We start from the raw sequence: 18,209 nt of genomic DNA on the forward strand, positions 1-18,209 counted from the left end.
GAAAGTCGTATAAACGAGGTTCTACTGTTCATCGTACCTCCCCAATAGCGGACAAAAGTTTTGGTCCCATGGGTGTCCGTTACCGAGAGGTTCAACTGTATTAGGTATGGATGTAGGCATATCCATCCGCTCCGTATTAGGGTAGTTTCACACGGACGCGGGTCCGGAAGAAGTTTTAACAATTGGTATATATGGAGCCTTTCAGATGATGCGGAATGCGCCCTCACCTTTCGAAGTGTTTATGCGGGTCCGGATGTCGTCCGCATGTGTCAAAACCTAAGTGCGGGCTCCGCATCCGCACATACAGGTTTTGTACATTGGGTTATTCGGAGCTATTAACACAACGCGTGTCCGGGTGGAATTCGCCCGCATCTTTTGCTACTTCTTTAAGATGATTTTGCATGGAATTTTTTTGATTATATATATTTGCCATAAATACCCTTAAAAACACCATATTAAGGTCCCTGTTCATCAATAGGATGTACCCACATACGTCTATCCAGTGCCGTCTTAACGCATGGGCCCGGGGGCCTCAAGAGAATAAGGTCCTCACAAAAATGAGATCCGGTTGAAATTTTATAGAATTTACCAGGCAGGGTCTCAGAAAAACCACTTGACCCGGGGGCCCATGATGCTCTTAAGACAGCCCTGCGTCTATCCCTCCATTTCCTACTAAGATAAAGGAGATATAGCAACTTTAGCTGCCTTTTGTCCATACTTTACAATTTTATACAATAAAACCTGCCAACAGGCAGACCATCAATAAAACCTGGCAAAAGATGGAAAGATTTTCCTCCGGAGAGATGAGAAATCTAAAACACTAAGAATATATGCAGATCAACTACAGAAACTAAACCCAATCTTAAATGACAATGGAAATTGAAGAAACTGACGAAACAGATATGATAGAGGATCAACGGCCTATGGAGGAAATTCAAGAAGTGAGAAAGGTGATAAGGTGTCACAACATAAGAAATAGAACACTTACATTTTTAATAATCAACATACAGAGCCTTAGAACAAACTTTAACAATCTTTTGATTTTTCTACGAACACTAAATGAAAAAATTGATATAATTTGTTTAAGTGAAATATTGATAGATGAAAATGAGAGGAATTCAATTACTATATATCAAATTATGAACATCTCAATGATTATTACTGTTAAACAAATTCTAGAAGTTACACTAGATCAGGGGGAGTAATTATGTATATAAATAAAGAAATTAAATCAACACAAAAAAACATATTAATTTCACTACAGCAGAAGATTTGTTTATACACCTCACAGAATATGATGCTAATATTTTGCTCTTGTACCGTTCACATGCATACACAATTACACAATTTAATGAAGAATTGGAAATCAATATGAAAAAATTGAAAAGCAACATATTAATTGTTGGCAATATCAACATTGATCAATATAGTAAAACTAATGGAACATCACAATATTTAGACATAATGGCCATAAATGGATTCAAACCACTACACAAAAAAATAACACGAGAAACAAACGAAAGTCGCACATGCATAGATCACGTCTTTTATAGAACAAGCAGGAATACTTCACATAATTTCACAGTATTTAACACTGATATCACTGACCACTACCCAATATTAGGAAGTATAACCTTCCTTGAAAAACAAGAAGAGAATTTGAACGATGAAAATGATGAAATAAAGAAAATAGATTATATAAGGTTTGAACAATTCATATCAACAATAAATTTCAATTGCATACGAGAAAATGATTCAGTATAAAATAAATACAGACATCTCTTGGATATAATAACATTAAATACTAATCTCTGGACTAAAGTTTCAAAAAATTACCCTAAGAAAAATAAAAAACAATGGGTAACTAGGGAAATACTTAACAGAATAAACCTGAAGGAAAAGCTATATAAAAAACATGTAAAAAAATCCACACATAACCTTATATGAGAACGAGTACAAAAGTTATAATAAAAATTTGAAAATTTATATAAAAAAGGTAAAACAAGAATACTTCCAGAGGAACTTTAACACTTGTGAAAAGAATAAAAGATTGAAATAGCAATTTATTAGAAGAAATGTATTAAATAAAGATTAAAAAATATATATGTTACCAAATTTTGAAAATCCAACAGAACTTGCAAATAAATTTCATCAAGAATTTATCACAAGAAATATGATGATGAGGAAAATGCAGATAATTGTACTTTCATAGAACAAGAAGGCTCCTCAAACACATCAATAAATTCCATGTTCTACCTCAAAACTGAAAGTCATATACTGAGACAAATTGTGGCAGAAATTAAAGAAAATAAAGCAAGTGGCTACGATCGAATTACACCTAAAATGATGAAAATTATCTCTCACTACCATATAGATGTATTAAAGGATTTAGTGGATTCCTCAATAACAAATGGAGTACTTTATTCTGAATTAAAAAATTCTCTACATCCTATATTTAAAACTGGAGATTCCAATGATACTAACAACTATAGACCTATCTCAATTCTCCCAATTTTTGCAAAAATTTTAGAAAAATGTATGAAATACCAACTGCTCAATTTCCTGAATCATCAAAAATTCTTTGAAGCCAATCAATATGGATTCCAAAAAAAAAAAAAGAAATACAGAAATGGCAATTCTGAAATTAACGGGCTTGATAAACAATGGAATAAATAAAAATAAATATTCAATAATAGTTTTTTTGGACCTAAAACGAGCATTTGATTATGTGGATCTAAACATTTTAACAGAGAAATTATATTCAGCCAGTATAAGAGGAAATATCTTAGAATGGTTTAAATCATACTACTACACTAGACAACAAGCTGTAATAATAGAGAAAAAATTAGCAGTTTTCAAGAAGTAAAAAAAAGCGTCCCACAGGGGTCGGTCTTAGGGCCGATACTATTTTTAATTTACATAAATGAACTGACTAAACTAAATCTAAATGGTAGCATTATATCTTTTGCAGATGACTCAGTTTTATATAAGTTTGATATAAGTAACTAGTATATAACTAGTGATATGTAACTAGTATATTCACAAAAGCATTTAATGTTGAAAAATTAGGAAATGTTATGTTTATTTATGTGCTCAAATGAAGTTGGAGTGTTGAAATAACATCATTTTCCCCCTATTTCTGTGTGTATTCATGTTCTTTCCCCGTATACGCTACTTTATACGCTACTTTCTCCTCCTTTGGGGACTTTTTTCTTTCCCTCAAATTGACTGCTACTGTATGATCGTTATTCTATTTCTTGTACAAATGTTGTTTGCCAGACTAGACATGTTTTTTGTTTCTCTCTTGTCATCATCTCTTTCTCTTCCACACTCTGCCCACTCACATATTCAGTATTACATCCATCAAAATAGTATCACTCATCCTAACAGGAACTTATACCTTTCTGTAGAACATAAAAATTTTATTCGGGATTATAAAAATTGTAAGTATTCTCTTGTAACTTATTACAATATTCCTCATGTTTTATATGATCTCAATGTCTTTGATTTTTTCATATTTATTTTATTACATGTGATCACACACTTGATGTGCATGTTTTAATCTAAGAGGTTTTTCTTTTTTTCAATTGAAATAACCACATGTAAAAAAATTTCACTAATATTTTTTACTGCATTTGACAGGCTCAGAAGGATCAATATCTGATAGCAGTAGATATGTTGGTAGAAATGACAGAAGATGGGAAGATCGAGAACGAGGTATGCAAGAAAAATTCTTAAAATAAAGTTTGAAGATGTGTAAGTGCATAAATTATTAAGAAGAAATAAAAGGAGTATAGTCACACAACACACTTGCAACAGAATATTTTTTTCATTAAATTTCTGAATTCTATTCATATCCATTTTTTGGACCAGAAATACATTGTAGAAAAATTACCTGTAAAATATTTGTAGAGCATACAAGCTATGATATTTTCTCATGTGCCATGCTGTGCATGCATAGATTAAAAAAAATTCATTCTGCCATTCGATTGGTATGAGGCATAAAACCAATGTTCTTTTTAAGCTGCAACTGTACATGCAAAATCCCAAAATTTACTATTGGTGAATCTGCCACATTGTCTTCTGACTCACAGAAGAAGCAGATTTGCGCATATAAAATAGAAATTAGAGGAAATGATGCATAAAAAAGTTATTAAATTAATGAGATTATAGTCATGAGGATCAGAGTATTTCTGTTATCAAAAATTAAAAATATAAATAAGAACAGATGTTGAAGCCACATCCTAAACATTTTTTATTAAGTAATCATTTCAACCAATTTATTGTATATTGACAAAATTATTGATTCACAAGATTAAATTAAAATTACTATATTAAATGTATATACAGTAGAACTTCAATAGCTCAACACCTCAAGAGGATCAAAAACAAATTGACTTGACTAGATAACAAGTGAATGAGGTTTCATTTAATCTTCCCCTCAACAATTTCCCAATTTATGCATGTATAAGTATACTTATATACAGGTAACGGGGCATATGGTATTTTACTGGTGAATCATTAATCCTAGAGGCATACTTTTAATTAGTATAAGTATCCAAATAACATGTAGTACTCAGATATGTTATTCATGTTGCAAGGGGTTGTATAGTTATTAAAATAAAAATATCTTTTTATACTGTCCCTGTGTGCCAAAAAACCCGATTAGAAAGTTGTTACCCTGTCTTTCCAGATGCTAACAAAAAAATTCAACATTCTTTAGTGCAATATTCACTGAGATACTCACATTTGAAAAACATAGAAAAGTTGAGAAAAAATGGCTTTAAATGAAGATAAACCGTTTTACCCACATGTAATACTGTTTTTTCCCACTTTCCTCCCTTTTCAAATTTAAATATCTCAGTGAATATTGCACTTGGATTTTTTTTTTGGCATCAGGAGAGAGAGGGCAACAACTTTCTAATTGGGTTTTTGGGCACACAGGGATGGTATAAAAAGTTAATTTTTTATTTTAATAGCTCTAAACCCATGCAACATGAATGACATCTTACGACATCTTATTTGGGTACTTTTTCTAATTGGAAGTATGCCTCTAGGATCAACAATTCACCAGTGAAATACCATAAGCCCTATATAGTTGAGCAGTTCTACATTCTATCATCTATAAATTCTCTAAATGGTATTAATATGCAATTTTCCATGGAAAATTTCCATATTCAGGATAATCACAACTAAAGAGGTAAAAAACATTTTGATTATCTTAAGATCTGTTGTTTGTGAATGAGCAGCGGAATTTAGAAAAAGGAGAAACACTTTCGTTTTCTTTTGTAATAAATTTCAATCTAGCTTTATCAACCATCTCTTGCTCAAAATTTCAGATATTATCTTCACCTATCTGTGGCTATTGTATATCACAGGTAAAATTTTCAGGCCTCAAATAGCAGGAAGTATGGGAAGTAACAGCACCCAAGATGTGAGGGAGAATCTTTGACAAACATCAATTGACAAAGAAAAGAGAAAAACTATGAAAAAAAATGCTGAAATGGATGAAAGGAAGGTTGTGAAATTTTTCGAACAGGCCAACAGATGTGCAGCTTTGAAAAATCAGTTGTTATAATACTGTACAAAAGTCATAGTCTACTTAACGCATTAACACCCACATCTTTATACACTTTGAATTTCATTTCGATATTGACACAGACCTCGCAGCGCTCCTATTTTTCCTATTTTTAGAAATGTACTCGTATTTTCACACTTTTGCCGCAATCGTCCTTTTTTTTACCCCTATTCTCTCCTACTGTTCCTATTTTATCCCTCCTTTCTTTTGTTTACAGCCAATATCTCACTACAAAAATTCTGCGAATCCGCAAAATGTCACTGCTTTCCCACTCCCTCCTTTCTTGACGTGTTTTATTCCCATCACAACAGGCTGTCCACACACAAGAGAGATTCCATGAGAGACTAGGTTTCACTTCCGGGATACCGTAGCGAACGTTTATTAGTAAAGCCGGGTTTTCCTAGGAGTAGGTTTTTGCGCCGCTTGAACCAAACTGGATCATTTCACGTCAGCAAAAATGTGTTACATAATCACGCTACGCATTTGCTCATGACTGCTACATATTATATGACCCACAGCTACTCTGTCGTCTACATGCTCCGGTTTCAAGGAAGGGAAAGAGAATGCAACAAAAATGAAGAGAAACTCAGTGAAACACATGGCACACGACACATTTAACTCCTCCAGAAGCAGTCCACCCATCATGCCCGACGTAAAGCGCTGTTGTGAGCTGTATTGCGCTCTGTAGGAAGATACTGCTTTTCTTATTGGGAAGTGGACAGCGTGTCGGGCTTGGTTTCAAACCGAGTACAACTCAAGTCTATCGCCATGGGTAATTTACTACCTAGTCAGTTGTGTCGGAATTGTCCAAGTCAAATTTACAGATCACTTATGTAGCCCGCGGCACATTTACTGATCACACAAATAACTTATGACACTTCTCTAGATCACTTAATTAAGTGGCCTGCCCCACACTCTTCAAAAGGTTGAGTTAATTTGAAATGTGCCGCGAGTCATTCAGGTGGTCTGAAAGTGTGCCGCAGGCCATTTGAGTCATCTGAAAATGTGCCACAAGTCACTTGCATGACCTCAGAGTACGCAGTGGGCCACTTGAGTGGTAGGGAAATGTGTCAATAGCGCCAATAAAACAATCTATAAAATATGCATTGGGTCACACTCAAAGTGTTAATGTATCGCATATTATTAGGTGGTCTGTGTCAGGGTTGGCAGGTTTTTGACGCATGTCAGTTTTTGACTGTTTAAACTGTCACGTCAAAAACCCCCCATCAAAACCTCTGTCAAAAACTGTCAAAAACCTCAAATACTGCTTTTCAACATATAAATTCCCATTGAAAATACGCACATTGATTGCATGTAATGCTTAAAGTGACTATGCTGCAATACATAATGTGTGATTTTAAAATAATCTTCCCCCTCCCCCACATAATTATTTTGGACAATTATATACATGTACATATACTTGTAAAATATAGAATTTGAGTAGAGCATAGCATAAAACTACGGAAGGATATGTAATGTATTCAAGATAGTTTCAACCTTCTAAAATTTCTTCAACTGTTTATTTATATATGAATATATATATATTTGCATATCAATATCTGCTCTACTTTTTTTTTTACAACAGATACATGTTTAAAAAGTTCTTTCATGCTTGCTATATATAATGTTGATTTCTGTTATTATATTATCTAGACAATCCCAGATATTTAAAACAATATTATTATTGTACATAACATTAGAATATATATATCCAGCAATCAAAATACTAAATTATCCTAAAATAATTTTTCCCCTGAAAAATTAATTAGTTCATTATTAGTCAAAATTTTTCATTGTTACCACAGTTTCTATTCTTGGGTTACATTTGGTGGTATATTTTTAAATGATAAGTGTTTTTTTCTCCTTCAAAAAGACCTTATAAAAGTAGCCTGAATATACATATTTTTTATATAAAGTATCTTAGTTACTTAAGTTACATTACAATATCAAAATTGCTAATTCTTACCACATTTTCTAACCTTGGGCTATGCATTCTGACGTTCTATTTTTAGAAAATTCATGAATGGGGATTGCATCACAGATCTAAATGTAGTGGTATATTATATATCTCACAGGGTTTTGTTTTTCTTTTTCCTTCACCAAGAAGCAGCAACAGTGGTGACTGCATTATCATAGGAGCAGAAGGTCTTATAATCCAATAAAGACACCAGCTGCCCTTAGAGGACAAAGACCAGTGTACTAGAGAAAAGTCCAACTTTGCTATTTATTGTTAGAATTGTAAAGAAGTGAGGATTAATATGGAAACCAATTTCAGAAATTTCATTTGATATTTTTTTATGTTTAGTGAAACCAATTTCTAAGAAATCATAAATATTTAGTCTATTATTAGTTTAAAATATAATGAATCGTGGTGGAAGGTCACAGCATATAGCCTGGCAAAATTTTGATAAAGTAGAGAAAAATGGAAAGATATATGCAAAATGCATTAATTGTGGAGTTATGCGTGTGGACAGGATGAAGAGCCATATAGCTCAGTGTATTGGAAGGGGCAATGATGTTGAACAAATACCTGATGTACAAAAAGCAACTACATCAACATCTACAGAGTCCACTGCTTCACAGCCTATTATTTTGTTGGAATCAACAGAACCTGAAATTTTCACTCAAAAAAAGAAGCAAAAAATTGATGACTTCATTGTGAAATCAAATTCTGCTACAACTAAAAAAATTGATTTATTAGTGGCAAAGTTTTTTTATGCCAATAATATCCCATTCAGTGTTGTTGAACATTCAAGTTTCAAAGATCTAGTTTCTGCTTTGCGACCTGGTTATAATACCCCAAGTAGAAAAGCTTTGGCTCAGTCATTGCTTGATGAAGTTACAAGAGAGGTTGAGAAAACTGCAAAAGACAATCTCAGTGGAAAAGCTGTAACTTTAATTGAAGATGGATGGAGCAATATTCATAACGATCCAGTCATAGCTACATGTATACATTCTGAAGGTAAATCCTATTTTCTTGAAGCTGTTGAGTGTGGTGCTATTATGAAAAATGCAGAGTACCACAAGCAAATAATTGACAATTCAATACATTTGGCCCACGATAAATATTCTTGTGAAGTAAAGGCAGTTGTAACTGATAATGCGAAAGTAATGGAGAAAGCCAGGCAACTTTTGCTTAATGAGATTGACCAAAATTTAATAGAATATGGGTGCTCTTCTCATTAGCTCAACTTACTCGGACAAGATCTAACACCTGAAGCTGTGCTCAAACAGGTGGTTAAAATACAAAAATACATTAGAAACCATCATTTGCCTTCGGGATGGCTTAATGAACATATGGGGTCAGTAAAACCCCAATTACCTGGTGATACTCGATGGAAGAGTACACTTACTTGTCTTGAAACATTTTTACACAATAGGCCATTTTTTCAGAAAATAGTAGAAGATCACGAAAATGACATTGACAAAGGAATTGTTATTTTAATCAACAATTATAATTTATACAAACAGTGTAAAGATCTTTCATTCCAACTCAAGCCAATAAGTGTTGCATTGGATATTCATCAAACAGATACAGCTACAATAGCTGACTCATGCCGTGTTTGGCTAAGCCTTCTCAAAGAAAGTGCTCTTCAGCCTCACATTGAAAAGATACAAAACAGGATGAACCAGATTCTGAGACCATTTCATTATTTGGCATATAATTTGCACCCAAAATATAAAGGTGAAGGACTGACTGATGTGCAAAGTGATTTGGCTCGCACATGGGCAACAGAGAAAATTAACGGTTGTCTGCCATTGCTAATTTCATATGAAGCGGAAGAAACTCCTTTTCCACCTTCTTATTTCAGTGCAGCAGGAAGAATGACAAACCCTGTGATTTGGTGGAAAGGACTTTCTAAATGTAATGCTTTTTCAGCTGAGCCTGCATCTGAACTCATAAAACTAGCAATGCTTTTGCTGTCCAGTCCCGCCAGCTCAGCCTCCATTGAACGAGTATTTTCTAACTTTGGATTTGTCCATTCAAAACTTAGAAATCGTTTAGGTGTAGAAAAATGCGCAAAATTAGTTACATGTTATCAGATGCTACGTGGTAAAAATGAACCATACTATTAATTATATATCTATTCCAAACATTTTGTACCTCAAATTCAAAATCGCAAATTATAATTAATATTTTGTTTCAATTTTAATAAATTAGTGTTTGAAAATGAAGCATTGTAATATCAAAGTGCCTCATCATTAAGTTATATACCTATTCTATTCGAAACATCCCAAAGCATTCATTTAGGTTTTTGACAGTTTTGACGGTTTAAACTGGTTTTTGACGTCAAAAACCCAACCCTGGTCTGTGTGCTGCGAGCCACTTAAGTGATCTCAAAGCGTGCCACGGGCCACTCAAATTATCTGTAAATGTGTCTCCAACCACTTGAAGTAATATGCAACTGAACTACGTACCACTCAAGTGAACTGGGAGTTTGCCACGAGTTGCTCAAGTGATTTGAAAATGTACTTGGGGTCACTTAGGTGATCTGGATATATGCTGTTGGCAGCTTAAATGATCTGGAAATGCAAGCCACTGAAGTAATCTGAAAATGTGTCCCACTTAAATTATTTGATAATCGTTCATGGGTCACTTGTTTTGTTATTCATCCTGGACCACATGAAATAACTCCAAGGGTCATGGGTTAGCATGTGTGTTTTAAGGCACACTAGGTTCTTATTTATGCTATTGCCGTTGTCTGGCAGTCGTCAATAGCAAACAACAGACATTCGAAAAACAGACATTCATGAACATATGCAGGTCATTCTAATCGTTGTATCCCTCGGATGTAATGTAACTCCAGGAGGTGTTACATCAAGGGTGTTCAACATTCAGTAGAGTGTGGGCCATTCCATTCATTTTGAAATGTGTCGTGATCATTTAAGCTGACCTGTAATTGTATCTGGGTCAATTGAGTACTCTGGACCTGTGCCGCGGTGATCTGTAAATTTTCTGCGAATCACCTAAATGATCTGGGAATGTGCCGCAGCACACTAAAGAATGTGGAAACATGGCGCAGGTTATTGAGCGATCTTGAAGAGTTTCATAGTCAATTGAGTGCTCAGGAACTGTGCTGCGGTGATCTGTAAATATGGTGCTACATATTTACAGATCAGGGGAATGTCCCATGGGTCACTTGAATGACATGTAAATGTACTGCGCCACCACTTGAGTGGTCTGGAACTCTGCTGTGAGTCACTTAAGTGTTGGTGAACAGTGTCGCAGATCACTCAAGTGATGATCTAGGAATGTGCTACAGCTCACTTAAGTGAAGTGGAGCAGCAGCTCGGGTAACTTGAGTAATCTGGAACTGTGCAGCGGCGATCTGTAAATTTGATGCGATCCATTTGAATGACCTGAAACTGTACCGCAGGGTCTCTTGAACGATCTGAAAGTGTGTCACTTAGTTCATTTTTACATAATTAGGTTTGAAAATGTGGGCTACAACAGATGACTCTGGGGCCACATTCGGCCCATGGGCAATGGTTTAAGCATGCATGTGCTACATTTCTTTATGGCACCTAGATAGGTTTTTCTTTCTTTAAAAAGCACGGGGGAGAGGGAAATGGGTCAAGATCATTAATTGGACTTTTCAAGTAACAGTAGAAATTTTATTAATTTCTTTTTAGTTTTGCTATTTACATTGTTTTCGATCGCACGTTCTGTGGAAATGAAAGATTTTTAAATTCCTTAGAACTTGACTTTTTTAAAATATCAGTAGATAATACTATAATTAAAATATATAAGGCGTGAATCTCAATGGCACATCATTTTTAAATGCCACGATAATTTGGGAATTACATTTTTTTCCCCCCATATTTTTCCTACTTTTTTTTTCAAATTTTCACTTCTAGGCCTGTATTGGGATACTTTATTGAAATTGTGTTACTTAGGAATAGTGCAACAGACTTTTTAAATACATCCACTAGAAGTATGACACTGGATGCCCAGTGTCCTTAATTTAAGACAGCAAAATATGATGACATATTTAAGAGAAAAGTTAGTGAAACAAAATTGTGTTATTTATTTACATCAAACTGTATAATCTAAATTATCAATTACAAAAGAATTATCTTACTAGATAAAATTAATTTACTCAAATGAAAGTAATAATATTATATAGATAATAATATAAGGTGGGGAGAACAAAGGCACCTATGAGAGGCAATAAAATACACCAACTCTAAGAGTTCATTTCTAAACCAGAAATAGCTTCTTGAGTATTTTTTCAATGAATGAGTAGGGTTGTCCAAGTAGGGATGTACATATGCTAAAATATACAAACACCTAGTTGCAAGTCAAAAAGATCATACAAAGCCAAATCTTCACTGTCCTTAAAGGAGGACATTTGGCGTTAATGAGTTAACTACCATGGCGTTAACTACCATGTGTCAAGTTAGAGAGGTTTTTTTCTTCATTGTATTTAGTATTGTGCTAATTAATTTAATTATTCACATGTCAAGTTATCGTGGTTCCACTGCAGTAAAAAAATCATTTGCATTTTTCTTAAATTGATTCAGGGATCTTACATCCTGGAGCTGGACCACTAGAATAGGATTTTTGTGGACATTAATTTTCTACTTGGTAAAGGGTAGGTTTTTCCACCTCGTTGGGCAATGTGCCTGTATCAGCTTCAGAATTTGTATAAAAATTTGAATGTATTTCCTTGTCTCATTCTAATCTCTTCTCAATCTAAATTATCTGGGAACTGTTGGCTGAAGCCCTATAAGCTTTTTCCTTGTGGAGAGGACAATGTGAGAGTGTGAATGGAAATTAATATTCTCAATTGATATGAGAAAGTGTTTTGCAAAGGCCATGCCGAAAATGCACAATCATGAGTAAAAGTTGGGAACTGTTCGATCTCAAATAGCTATCATTCCAGTTTGTCAGGTTTTTATTGTCTCTGCATATGCTATAAACCTTTGTAACTGATAAGTTTTAAAAACACAATTATAAGTAAAGTTTTATTCTGTATACATAGAAGAAATTGCACATACTTCTGCCATTGTTGGTTTCTTTTAAATACCTACTACTTTACCCGCAATGCTGTATATTTCAATTTGTTTTCTTCAAAATTGTAAGCTTCAATATAGTTATGGTTTTGAATGATATGCCACAATTTTTGTGCTGCATTTCTGTAAAACTTCACTAAACACACTAATATTAATTGCTGCATGATAATTATTGTTGCCTCATGTGAGTGTATGTATTATATAAGCATGTATTTTCTTCCATGCCAGTTCTGTAAAGTGAGTATTGCTCTCTTTTTTTATGCTCTTTCAGTGTCATGTAAAAGTTGAATGCAATTTGGTATGCATGATTATGCAACCAAATATAAGCAAGTTGAAAATTGTGTACTATATTTTTTCCCCCAAATCATTAAAAATTTTAAAGATCAAGTAGACTAGATTAGCAACTAATTCTTTGTGTGCTTATAATTCATTTTTAAATCTGGCAAGCTTGAAAGCTTTATGTCTTTTTAAGATTCCATATAATGAGCACCTGTTGCTTTTATTATTATTCCACCCCTTCTGGATTTTGGTTCATGGTATTATTTTTTTTTTATGTAAAAGAAAGTAACTTCCATTTAGAGAGAATAGGGTTTCCCTAGACAAGAATTATAATCCTTTGGGGGTACCAGGATGTTTCACAGTGGCAGTTTTAGCTATGGGTGCAAGATAATAGCAATGAGTTTGCTTTAAGTATTTTCATTTCCAGGTTTTGTTTTAAGGGAGGATGGTAAATCAAATAAGCTTGGAAATCTCTAGTTTATGCCAACAGGATATTAAAAAGTGATTATGGAATATGTTTACAAAATCAACAGCAATTAATTTATTAGATCTTTATTATTTTGAACATCTTGAAAACGATAGGCTTTATATATATAAAAGCCATTATTTATACATATTTTATTAAATTTGTTATTTTAGCCAACCTTAATATTTCAATTTTGATGTACCATATCTTTTCAGTCACACATTGTTTCATTTAGTTTCTGCAATATATGTCTATTTTCATTTTCAAAAAAATATGTATTCCATATTATTTCTTTAAATGTTTTGTTACACATTTTTTATTTTTCTCTGTACTAAAATCTCAAAAAATATACACACATTTGATATATTAATTAATTCTACTAATTTCATCATAACTATTCTGCATGTTCTCTCTTTACATGGGGTGCGTCTTTTTTACAAATGCGTCTTTTTTTTTTTTGACTTGAAAGTTAATATTCTCAACTGATACATTAAAATATATTTATTGAATTCTCAACATTTTCAATTAACATAACAAGTAACACTATAGTAATTTGCAAAGCATAAAACCCTGCTGAGGAGTTTGCTTTAGATGCTGAAAATATTGTGGTGGGTGCTGATAATTCAAATTAAACTTACCTGCAAACCTTGAAGCTTTGCTAAAAAAGTCACTTTAATCACTAATTCAAGTTATTCACAAGTGCGTTCAAGTTTATCTTCTAGCACTTAGAGAGACTGGCTCCAATAATGGAAAAGAAGATTTATCAACACACATGTATCTAAAGCAAGATTATCAGAGCTGTGCCTTCTACCAAATTGAAGGTTACTGGTGAGATTTCTGAGAGAACATCAATCTACAATTTTATATCAAAGAAAGATTTGAAACTGAATCATTTGCCATGCTTTTTCTTATGGTGAACAAATTTAAGATTCATTAAGATGAATTATTCAGTTAATAGATTAACTTCGGGGGATAAATTTTGGACAAACTTGGACTTTTAAGAGTCTGTGATGCTAATGAATCTGAATGGTAAAGAAAGTATATTATGGTCCTATCATGGCTGGATACCTTTAGTCTAGGACATTTCAAGACAATTAGCATTACATAATACTCCTTAGTTTATTTTAAATGAAAAATTATACGTTATTTTCACTGCTATTTGTAGATGCAGCCTGTATGAGATGAGGTCAAGAAAATCTTGATAATTATGAAAACTTTAAAAATCATTTTAAAAGTGACTTTTTGAATTTCATTTATTTTTTTCAAGTAGTAATTACATTTTTCAAGTAGTAACAGTTATAGGTGGGTTTATTCTACTGGGAAGTTATTGATATAAAGACCTCTTTGAATGCTAAATCATCCACACCAAGAGAGTGTTAAACTCCATCCGCACAATGTGAATATTGAAAATAAATTTTACAAAAAAAAAAAAAAGACAAAATATTTGTGTAGTATGGGGAGGTCTCAAACACTTATATCCTTTGCCTTTAAATATTTAGAATATTCCTTGAAGATATGAAAAAAACATAATACATGCTCATAATTTAAATTATTCGTATGATAGAAGATGTGTTGTTGCTGTATATATGGGGTAAAAACTTAGATACCTCATAAACAGACAAATTTATTATCCACTTCATATACTGTTCTTTCTCTTATTTTCAGGGATTTTTGAATTCAAATTACAAATATTGCATTTAGAAACATTAAATTTTTTTGTTGGTTCAGGAGCAACAGGGCAACAACTTTTGTGCCTGTGAAATAAATAGGCCTAAATCCAAAATACTATTTACTGAAACAACTGGTATTGATCTTAAGTCTTTTGATAATCTTAGTAGTGGTTCCCAACCTCTGCTCTACAGGGCCCTTAGGGCTTTATGTGCACTTCTTGAGAGTTTTGCAGCTGCTCCTGGAAAATAAAATGAACCAGTATATTTATTAAATTTAAGAAAAGGTCTAAGATACTCCAACATATAAATTGATTCTAAGAAGGGCTCCTTGATTCAAAAAGGTTGAAAACTGCTTATCTGAATTGCTCCAACTTGTCAGTGAGTCATTTTCTATTAATTATTTTTTGTTTGAAACCTTAATCTCAGTAAAGGAAAAACCAATTAACCCCTCAAGCCCAGAGGAGATTTAGATGAGTCTCATCTCATAGTTTGTAGGAGATTAAAATGAAATCGTCGGTTTTTACAGATGTTTAGTTAAAAAAATATAACTTTCAAACTAATATTGAATCAATTTGAAATTTTTTATGTTTATAAAACAACATCTTGTCTATGATAACATATAGTATTACCTGTATTACCTAAAAAAATGTTTATATTTTCTTTTTGGTAAAATGTTTTTTTCTCTTCTACTATGGCTCAAAAATCAGATTTATAACTCAGCCTCAGTGATGGTAACCTCTTCCAGCAAAATTTCCCTCAAAAATTTCCCTTTTGACTAAATTTTTCCCATGCATTCCGAAAAATGTGCTGCTGTCTAGCGGGGAAAATATGTAATCACGTATTTTACAATAGAAAAGTATTGCACTGCATTAATTTTTTTATTTTTTTCAAAAAATTCTTTTGTTTGATGAACTCTCAAAATTTCCCACAAATGCTAAGAAATTTCCCACTTGGACAAATTTTGGCCAATTTTTCCCACAAGTTACCATCATTGCTCAGCCTCGTTGCTGTAACAAAGAACTAATAACTCAATTATGCAGGGCATTTTAACTCAAAGAGACTTAAACACACTCTTTACAATAATAATTATACAATGCGTTTTAGCTCAATGGGCTGAAACATGTTCTTTATAATAATATCTCAGATCCCCACATGTTAAGCAGCAAACGTTCATTGCTCACAATATAATATGATACATGAAAGTAATATAATAATTCTGATTGTACAAAGACACATTATTCCACTTTTAAATGATACCAAACATGCAGAGATCATGAGATAATATAATGGATTAAAAAATTATAAGATGTGCAGTTGTCTGTCAGGCCTAGACTTCACATGCTGTCATAGTTAGTAAATTAAACTCTTAGTTTTATACCTACCAATGATATGTGAAGTCTGTGCTCGATGTACAAAGTATGCCGCTCAACGCTGAAGGGTTAAAAGAGAATCTAATCTGTTTTTGCTCTAAATTTCTGTTTTATCTTTGAACTTTTTTTTATACTGTTTTTCAAACTAAAATTTTGTAGGAATATTTAATCAAAGCCTATCTTCATTGCATACATGCGAGGAATCTAGCTGTTACCCAGCAACAGGAAACCTTTTGATTGGTAGAGAAGATAAAATTCGAGCTTCCTCAACATGCGGGACTAGAGGTGAAGAAAAATATTGCATTGTAAGCCATCTGAAGGAGAAAAAAAAGTGTTTCAATTGTCATTCTGCATATCATCTTAGAGACAACTTCAAGCTCTATCATGGCATTGAAAACATTGTGTCAAGGTATGTACATTATTGTTTTGATTTTGTGACTTTATAATACCTTGAAATCGTAATATAATTATATTCTGCAGACTAAGAAAAAATATTTCTGTATGTTATCTTGGTTTTGGGAGGCATCATAACAGGGTTGTTTGTTTATCATGGTTTTAACCAACTGGCTTTTTTCAAAAACCACATAAAAGTAACCTAAATATAATTTTTTTCCCTTGAAAAATATCATATTAGTTCATTATTAGCCAATATGTTTTATTCATATGCTTTTACTCTCTGGGTCACTCTTTTGGCCATTCACATTCTTGCTCATGTGCTAAGTCACTCTTTTGCTCACTCATGTACTAGCAAACTCTCTGAGTCAGTCAGTCTTTTGGTCACTCACTGACTTTGTCCCTTACTGTCTCGTAAGAGGCGGATTTATTTAGAGTTATAAAAATTTTGTTGCCTTTTTCCCCTACTACTAATTTTCTTGGCCACTTGTTCCTCAAATTTTCTGTCACTCTGAACTTGCCACCCTGGGCCATAGCCATAGGAATTCCTTTGCAATGAAATTTCATTATAACAATGTGATTTCTCTGGTCTGTAGAGAACAGGATTTGACTGTATTTCCAAAATACAACTACAACCTCTGACAATAAAGTTCGGTGAATGAAGTCAGAACGGCCGATCTGGCAACACTGGCAAAGCAAAATGCTGCACATGCGTAGCGGCAGGTGTTGACCATCTGCCACCACCGTTGTTCAGTTAAGCGTCATTTGTGTTCCGTGAAAGACTTGTTTTACAAAATGCTTGTTTAGTGCGTTGGTTCTTAACTGAGAACAGGAAAATGAACAAACAAAAGATCAATTTAAAGTTTTGTTTTAAGCTTGGCAAGACACTGAAAGAAACTCACGCGATGCTGGTACGTGTTTATGAAGATCAAGCACTGTCCATGAAGTGTGTGTACGAGTGGTTTGCCCGTTTTAGAGAAGGCCGGGAAAGTGTTTCTGACAACCCCTGTAGCGGAAGACCGGCGACCTCCGTCAGTGACGAAAACATTGAGAAAGTGATGAAAATGATCACGAAAGATTGTCGATTAACTGTGCGCATGATAGCTGATGAACTGCAGATTAACCGTGAATCCGTGCAACAAGTCATTACCCAGAATTAAGGGATGCAAAAGGCGTGTTGTCGTCTTGTGCCACATCACTTGACTGACGATCAGAAGCAGGCACGTTTACAGGCTTCACGGGATTTTGTCGAAACGGCGGATGCAACACCAAATTTCTTGAACTGTATTGTCACTGAGGATGAGTCCTGGTGTCTCAGGTACGACCCTGAAACGAAATGGCAAAGCATGGAATGGTGTTCTCCTGCATCACCTCATCGGAAAAAGGTCAGAGCAGAAAAATCACGCATCAAAACGAGGCTAATCACCTTTTTTGAT

At 33.6% G+C, this 18,209-nt stretch overlaps 1 protein-coding gene across 5 annotated transcripts in view; it reads left to right on the forward strand.

Moving 5' to 3' along the window:
- The window catches only part of LanB1 (laminin subunit beta-1), a 169,827-nt gene that overhangs the window by 38,624 nt on the left and 112,994 nt on the right, over window positions 1-18,209 (forward strand). For 4 of the 5 annotated variants that reach the window (XM_089239267.1, XM_089239264.1, XM_089239265.1 and 1 more), the window contains exons 2-3: window positions 3,643-3,717; window positions 16,540-16,789. In XM_089239267.1, the coding sequence (XP_089095393.1) occupies window positions 3,643-3,717; window positions 16,540-16,789 (325 nt within the window). Of the gene's footprint in view, window positions 1-3,642; window positions 3,718-16,539; window positions 16,790-18,209 lie in introns of those variants that run through there. The other variant, XM_089239268.1, reaches the window with a different exon arrangement.

This window comes from Pholcus phalangioides, unplaced genomic scaffold (assembly GCF_987345545.1).
Source record: "Pholcus phalangioides strain wild (caught in Gottingen) unplaced genomic scaffold, Ppha-v1.0 ptg000011l_1, whole genome shotgun sequence".
Lineage (NCBI taxonomy): Eukaryota > Metazoa > Arthropoda > Arachnida > Araneae > Pholcidae > Pholcus > Pholcus phalangioides.